The sequence below is a fragment of the Dama dama genome, chromosome 1 (assembly GCF_033118175.1).
Source record: "Dama dama isolate Ldn47 chromosome 1, ASM3311817v1, whole genome shotgun sequence".
NCBI lineage: Eukaryota > Metazoa > Chordata > Mammalia > Artiodactyla > Cervidae > Dama > Dama dama.
In genome coordinates, this window is record NC_083681.1 from 34,840,035 (window position 1) to 34,848,452 (window position 8,418).

The window sequence follows — 8,418 nt, forward strand, 5'->3', positions numbered from 1 at the left end:
ACCAGGATCCAGTTTAATGGGTTTAGCTTGTGCTCAGTTGTGTCTGACTCTTTGTGACCCCATGGACTGTAGCCCACCAGGCTCCTCTGTCCATGGAATTTTCCATGCAAGAATGCTGGAGTGGGTTGCCATTTCATTCTCCAGAGGATCTTCCCCATCTGGGGATTGAACCCGAGTCTTCTGCATCTCCTGCATTGGCAGGCAAATTCTTTACCACTGCGTCACCTGGGAAGCCTCAGTGGGTTTAAAGTATCACATATTAGATAGGACACTGGAGCCACATTTAAGGAGGGCGTTTTTTTAATCAAAAGAGGGTAGACAGCATAGCAAGGAGTCTGGAACTCTGGCACATCAGGAAGATTGATAGAATTAAAGATGTGCTCAGTGAGCAGAAGAGGATAGTCTTCAAACATTGGGGTCTAACAGCTAGAAGGGTTAGACTGCTTGTGAGCCTCCAGGGGACTGAACTAGGGCCAGAAGCTACAGGGTATCGAATTTTTGAGTCATCAACTAGAATCAGACTCCTTATGGTTCGAGCAGCCCAGAAATGGAATGGACTGCTTCGAAGGACTGCGATTCCGTCTCTGAAAGTTGCTCCCAGGGTGATGAGGTGATGCATGGGGTGAGGGACTTAGGAATTAAAGGGGTGGGGGAAGTTACTGGATGACCTGATCCTCTTCAGCTGTGGATCCTGTTCAGGGCAGGTCTCCTTCAGGAGGAGCTTGGGGCTGTCAGATCTGTAGCTTGGTAGACTCGACTCTGTGGTCTTCCCTGGTGGCGCTAGTGGTAAAGAACCCGCCTTCCAGTGCAGGAGACATAAGAGATGCAGGTTCAGTCCCTGGGTCAGGAAGATCCCCTGGAGGAGGAAATGGCAACCCACTCCACTATTCTTGCCTGGAGAATCCCATAGACAGAGGAGGTTGGAGGGCTGCCATCCATGGGGTTGCAGAGTCGGACATGACTGAGCGACTTAGTATGTGTGCAGACTGGACTCTACAACCAGTAAGGTTGATGTTTTGGAAATTCCCTGGAGGTTCAGTGGTTAAGGCTTCACCTTCAAATGCAGAGGCTATGGGTTTCATTCCTGGTCAAGGAACTAAGATCCCATATGCCTTGCGGGCAAAAATCCAAGACATAGAACAGAAGCAATATTATAACAAACTCAATAAAGACTTTAGAAATGATCCACATCAAAAAATCTTCAAAAAAAAATCAGTGTCTTGTTCTGTTCCCCTCTTTTTTTTTTTTTTTTCCTTTTTTTTAGCCACTCTTTGTGGCTTGCAGGATCTTAGTTCCCCAGCCAGGGACTGAACTCAGGTCCTGGCAGTGATAGCACCAAATCCTAACCACTGGACCGCCAGGGAATTCCCAACATTCTATTCCCTTTAAAAGAACATTAAGGAGCCCCTCATCCCTACTGAGCAGAGGATACAGGAGAACTAAAGAGAAGAAAGTGGTGGATTAAGCAGAGAAATCAGAGATTCTCAAAATCCTTAACTATTTACCTGTGAAATGTTCTCTGTCCTGGGCTGTAACAAAGCAACTTATCCAGAGCCAGGGCTTAAACATGTTGTATTGTGGTGGACCTCATTTTAGGGTCCTCTAGCTGGAATTGCCCCATGTAGACTCCATCACATGATGTGGGATGCATGTGTTTCTTACAGGCAGTTAAGAAATTCAGTTGGGATTTATGGGTACAGCTAGGAGCCTCCTCAGCTCCCTGCTTAGCGCCCGTGGTGAATAAAAGAAGGATAGGACAGTGTAGTCTCAACACGCCTGAAACAAAGGCATTAAAGATGACTGCAGTGCAGAACCCTAGGGAGCGGTACGTGAAAGGCCAGGAGAGAGAGAGATGGCTGTGAGCCAGAGAGAGTTTGGGTTTGTTCTGGGCCTTCACAGTAGATGGGTGAAGGACCTCGCTGGTGGCCCAATGGTTAAGACTCTTCCTTTCAGCGCAGGGGGGTACAGGGTTCGATCTCTGGTCAGGGAGGTAAGATCCCACATGCCTCATGGCACAGAAACCAAGAAAAAAAAACAGAAGCAATGTATTTTTTTTAAATATTTACTTTTGTTTGTTTAATTATTTGGCCCTGCTGGGTCTTAGTTGGGGCATGCAGGATCTAGTTCTCTGACCAGGGATTGAGCCCAGGCTGCCTGCATGGGGAGTGCAGAGTCTTAGCTACTGGACAACCAGGGAAGTCCCCAGAAGCAATATTGTCACAAATTCAATAAAGACTTTTAAAGTGGTCCATATCCAAAGAAAAAAAAAAAAGCTTTATTAAAAAAATAGTAGATGCATAAGATTGACGGGCAAGAAAGAAGTGTCTAAACTGGGGTGGCAGTGTGGCAACTGTTCCAGGGATCAGCGGGAAGCCAAGCTGAGTGAGGAGAAGACCGAGCCTGTGGCCTTGTATGCAGGTCCCAATAGCAATGGAAACTTTGAGAGAATTCTTAATTCAGAGCAACGAGGACCATGGGGGTATCTGGGGTCTCAATGACACAGCAACCCTTACCCTGGGGGTGCTGGTGCTATTAATAGTTCAGCTGTCCCCCTTTGCCCTGAGACTGTGTCCCTGGAGAACCACCCTGCTTTAGGAGCCTACCCCCTGCAGCTCCCTGGCGTGACAGGGGACCTCCCATGCTCAGGTGCGGTGGGTGCTGCTGGCTGGAGAAGCCCAGTTGAGGGCACAAACCGGGGCTGGGGTGCACTTCCTTGTCTTACAGATGAAGGACTCACTCATCAATCTTCAGAATGGCATCAGGTCCCGAGACTACATGTCAGAAAGCGAGGAGAAGAGAAACCGGTACCACTGACAAGGCAGGAGCTGGGGTGGCTGCAGGAGGCCTGTGCAATACGTGTACAGAGACCATATAAATATATATATAAATATATATATATATATACAGATAAATATATATTATATACAGATTTTAAAAAGAGCTAATGCCTATGTACCAGGGAGAAGGAGCAGGGCCACCCCCTGCACTGGCCGGCGGAGCGCCGAGGAGGGCAGGGACCGCCTCTCAGCACCGACCTCCCCCGACCCTCCTGCTCCCCATCCTGTCGTCCCCACCCTTTCCCTTGCTGACCACTCTCGGCTCTGAGAAGGGAGATGTCGAGCCAAAGTTATGCCTGTGAAGACCCTGGGGTCGCGAGAAGAGGTCTCAAGGGGGGCATTGCTTAAGGTGCTTCATTCCTGAATCCCCTTTTGGTTTGTTTCCAAAATAGAAGAGAATCTTTTCTTCCCTACCCCACGCTTCCCCCAAGGTGTTCTCTTGGGCATGAGGAAGCGTCCAGGGCAGGAGCCCGATCTGAGCTCCACCGTACAAGGCCACCCCATGTACGTGGACTGCGCACCACGAATCCGGTGGAGGGGTCCCACAGGCTGGCTGGGCAGGCGTCTCTGAAGGGTTTGGGCTTTGTGGCTGCAGGCTCCTAAGGGCTGGTGTTCTGACGAAGGGCATCCTCCTCCATTACCCCTGCCCCTTCCTCTAACCTGCATGGGGTGTGGACCCAATAAGGGTGGGGGTTTCTTCCTTTCCCACCCCACCCCCTTCTCTCTGGTCTTTTCCCAGGCTGGATCTGGGTGAAGTGTCACTTTTTAGTGCCTAAAGCCCTATTTTTCCTCTGTGCCCTAAGAGCACATTGTTTATTAGTCAGGGTGGAGCGTTTTTGATCTTGTTAAACTTCTCTTTTAGTGATTGTAAGCAAGTCAGGTCTGTGGCTCTAACCCCTTCCCTTTGAGCTGTCATTTGATTTCTAGGGTGAATCAGGGTGTTCTAGGACCTCCAGGGTTTGAGAGGGTGAATGTATTAGCCACAGACGGATTGGAGGGTCTAACCACAGAGCTCCTCTGAGTCGTGAGCACCAACATCCACACACTTTCTGGCTGCCAGCATCATTTCCTCTCGGTGTGAGGAACCAACTTAGTCAAGGGAGACGACTATCTGAGATACTTTGCCCATGAAAGAAGACCTAAGCCTTGGAGGGAATGAATTTGGCATTGGTACATGGGTTTAGGCAGGAAAAAGCCAATTGAGTCTGCCCCACTGTGGGCCATTCCAGACCCTGTTTCTCAGGGCTAGGAGTGGAAGTTCTAGCAGGAAGAGCAAAGCCTTCACTGGCCTCTGGCCCCAGAGAGGTGTGAGATCCCTAAGGAGTAGGCAGAAGGCCATGGGTTAGGAAAGTGAGTCGTCGAGGGCCTTGGGGGGCTGGCTTACAGAACCCGTGATTCATCTGACCTCATGGGGCCCTGCTGCACATGCTTAGCCTCCTTCACACTAACTGCTGTTTCTTCCTGTGATGACCCAAGGAATCCTGCCAGCCCTGGGCAGAGCTTATAGATATTCTTGATCAGGAAAGGATTATACCAATTTGGCAAGGAGAGCTCTTCCAGATTTCTTGTTCTAGCAGACCTCTTTAATGGAACAGGCAGAGGGAAGGGAGAGTTGATCACTCACCTAGCCAAAAAGAAGAGCTATATTATATTCTCTTGGACTGGCCTGAGCATCCCACTTTGGCAATTAAAAGAGTTTTTAACTTTTCATTCTGTCTGAAAAAGAGGTTCTTGTTATTGCCCTAAGGGTAGGAAGAGAAGACCAAAAGATGCCGCAACCAGATAGGGTGAGAAGGTTCCATGAGTGTCATCTGGAACTGATAGCCCTCGTTTAGAAAAGGAGATACGAGGAAATGGAGTTGCATGGAATCCTTGTGAAGGGTGCATGTGCCCACAGGCCAGCAGGTCAAGATCAGCCCTGAGCAGGACTTTGAATGGGAGACCCTGATGAGCATCAAGGCTTATGGGACCCAAGCCAAAGGAGAAGGAAGAGTGCAGGTTGTAGGAACTTTCTTGCTGGAGTAGCTAGAAGTCAAAAGTATTCTCAGAAACTTTTGAAAGGACAAATGGTAAATTCTCTAATTTATTCCATGCATATTTATTTATTTAAATTATTCAGTTATTAAAAGTAGTGTGTTGGGACCTTCAGGGTGACTTTAAAAGGGCTATTTGCTGGCAATAAAGTGGTGGAGGTAGGCCTGACTCTGCAGGATTGTTTTACTTTGGCTTCAGCACACAGGCCCCTCTCAGGCAGAAGCAGTGACAGGGAACTGTGCAAGGAACCCTCTGGATTTCTGGGGATTTGCACAGGAGACAGTGTGTACCCATGGGAAGCATCTCTTGACTTGCCTCATTTCTAAGACTCTTGGATCATTTATGGCATTTTCTCAAACCAGGAGAAAACCAACACCTCTGCTCACTCCCAGACAAAAGCTGTTCGCTTTTACTCAGTAACCTGTCAAAGAGAAGGGACCTCACCCTTGCAGATCAGTCTGGGAGTGAAACACATAAATGACATGGTAACTCGTGGCTGGCAGCCTGCCTTGTAAGGGAGCATTAAAACTGCCTTTTTTCTTCTACATAAGAACTCAGTCTTAGAGGAGTTTTTCTGCATCGTGTGGTGAGACATTTGAGAGCTTGCACTTTCTGCAAAAGGTTTTGCAGTTTCTAGGCAGGTGAGAATAGTAAGGTTTGCAGTCCACTCCCACTGACTGTGGGGGAATTGACAAGACTGGTGTTGGCGAGGCCAGCCATGTCTGTGACTCTCTCCTGCCCCGTCCCCATCCTGGGGCAAAGGGGTAACATTGCAGGATAGTAGGATCAGCAGTTTGGAGCTCTCGGTAACAGCACTGGTCTCAGAGGGTCGGGAGACCTGGGCCTGAGTCCTGGTCCTGCCATTGGACAAGTCACACACACACACACACTCACACCCGCCCTCTGAGCTTCAGGGCTTGACCTAGACTGTCCTAAGGTCAGCTCTAGCTTTCACCTGGTCTTGGCGGCAGCTGAGTCAGAGCCTGGCCAGTCTGGGCTTTCTCAAACTTGGACGGTGCCCTGCCAAGAGAGGACGGACCTTCTGGACAAGAGCTTCTCTGGTGTTTAGATGAGTCATAGGGTAGTGTCTGGGTTCCCAGGAAATCCAGGGTAGTAAAACTTTATTCTAAGGGCTAAGAGGACTAGGGAGGTCCAATGAATGGGTGGGAGAGGGAGAGGAGAAAGAGAGCTCAAGCTTGCTGTGTTGTTCAGTGTTAACCTGGGAGGGTGTTTCTTCCTCTGTCGGCCTAGTCTTAGTTTCGGAGGGTTCCTTCCTTTGAACTTTTCTAAGCTGGGAAGAGGAGGAGGGTGGCAAGAAGGACACCATCTTGGACTACCTTTGTCTTCCATCCCTGGGCCGGGAAGCCTTTCATCTGTCCATCCTTCCTTCTCTTTGCTAGAGCAAAAGGTGGGGAGAAGTCATTCCTGATTTGACCACCTCTGTTTTGTCTCCAACCTCATTGGGGTTTGGATTAAGTATGGAGCTTTGGCTAAAGTAAGGAGTTGTCTTGGAACACGGACACTAAGAACCTAGGATTACCAGGAAGGCGGAGGACCAAGAAACCTAGAGGAATGCTTTGAGAGAAGTGGATTCTCTTCATTGCCGTATCCGTGACACAAGCTTGACCGTGTCCATAAGTTTGCAGGCATCATCTCTAGAGTGAACTCTTAGAGGCCGGCTTAGGGGAAGGATCTTTCTGGACTGTGTGGTCTCAGTAGGATCTTTCCTGTGCCCTCTATGCTTCATCTTTAACTCTGCAGAGCGGCCAAGGCCAGCCCATCCTCCCAGGGGCCCCAGGAGAACTAGCACTCTCCTCTCTCCCCTCAGGTTGCAGGGCATCCCCTGACTGCATCTGCCCACTCCACTAGGAAGCTTGAGAACCTCTCTTCCTGACCCTGTCCTCCTCCAACCTTTGTCTCTAGGCAGTGGGACAATCACTCCATCCACCACTTGCATCCTCTGCCCTCATCCCCCAACTTCCAGCAGGGCTGGCCGCACTCCCCTCCATCTCTAGTTTTCTTCCAGAAGATGCGATTTTGGGTCCAGGAGGAGCATTTTTCTGGAAGCCCATCTTTTCACGCCCCTGCTTTCCTGACGTGGAGCAGGAACTTGCACACGGTGTAGAGAGCTCCCCCTGCACCTCTCTGCCCACCTCGTTACCTCACTCCTGCTCCGGCCATGGCTGTGACGGGCCCAGCCAGCTCCCAGTTCCGATGTTCTGTGCGAAGCTCAGGGGTCTTGGGCATTGTTTTCTGTTGTGACTTGAGGCCCTCAGCAGGCCTGGGAGCCCGGATTGGAGCCTTGGCTGCTGGCGGAGAAGCACCTTGCCTGCCAGGAGGAGTTTGATGCCGGATGATGTACCCGACATGTGAAGGCGTAAAGGACGTTTTCACCTCTGCCCCTCGGCCCTGCCTGCTTCTCTCAACACGAGGAGACGCTGCAGAAGCAAAACGGGGGCCTCTGCTCCAGGCGGGAACAGCTGACTCCGTCTGCGGAGTAGGCCCTAGGCTGGGGTGCCATGCGCCGAGATTGCTGAATAAAAGCAGCCATCGTTGCCAACAACAGTGTGTGGCTCCCACATTGCTCTGTCCTGCACTCTAGGGCCAGACCACTCTCTGCATGGACCATATCATCTTCCCAAACCCATGGTGCTTTCCCCCTGACTCAACCTGGACTCCAAGGTGGGGAGGGATGGGTCAGAGGCCACTGCGGCCCCTGGATAATCCTGACCTGGGGTGGAGTGGGGTGAGGCAGAGGGAGCAGCCAGTCCCCGACACCTGCACTGGGCCATACAAGGGAAGGAATGCAGGTTGATTGCAGTCGAGTTGTCTGGCCATCTGCATTTGGATCTGTAACTGTACTTTGCCTGGCGCTGTGCGCAAGGTCTGAAAACTTACTGCTAGTACCTAGAAACATTCAAGGCTTCCTGGTCCAATCTTAATGTAAAGTAGCTAGAGCCATGGAAGTACAGTATGAATTAAAAGAAAAAAATACTGAACTACAAATCATAAATGGTGTGTGTGTTCATTGCTTGATTCATCAGTGCTCGTTGTCCCAGATGTTTTTGGTCTTCCCAGGTCTCACCGCAAGCCTGGAAGGCATCTGTTTACAGACAAGCTCAGACAGGGGCTCCCAGCCTCTGGGATCTAATGCTTGATGAACTGAGATGGAGCTGATGTAATAATAATAGATATAAAGTGCACAATAAATGTAGTGCATTTGAGTCATCCTGAAATCACCCCCACCCAGTCCATGGCAGAATTGTCTTCAATGAAACAGATCCCTGGTGCCAAAAAGGTTGGGGAACCACTTCATTCAGACACAGATGCACTGCCAGCCACTCAACATCTAAGACCTCCTTCCAAGGGGAGGGTGGCAGCCTCATGAAGTGGAATGGAGAAGAAGTCTGGGAATCAGATCTGAGTCCAGATTGAAGCATCACTATTTATCAGGCTTGTTCTTAGGCCCCAACCATTACTCCAAGCCTAAGTTTATTTTAGAGATAATATAAAATACATTGGTGTATATGTATATATGTTTCTTAGT

General features: G+C 49.8%; 1 protein-coding gene across 8 annotated transcripts in view; it reads left to right on the forward strand.

Moving 5' to 3' along the window:
- GRAMD1B (GRAM domain containing 1B) overlaps positions 1-7,867 on the forward strand; it is a 196,042-nt gene extending 188,175 nt beyond the window's left edge. For 6 of the 8 annotated variants that reach the window (XM_061146327.1, XM_061146353.1, XM_061146362.1 and 3 more), the window contains one exon: positions 6,795-7,867. In XM_061146327.1, coding sequence (XP_061002310.1) covers positions 6,795-7,133 — 339 coding nt within the window. In that variant the 3' untranslated portion in view covers positions 7,134-7,867. Of the gene's footprint in view, positions 1-2,724 lie in introns of all 8 variants that reach the window. The other 2 variants (XM_061146326.1, XM_061146335.1) reach the window with 2 other exon arrangements.
- Positions 7,868-8,418: the final 551 nt, after the last annotated feature.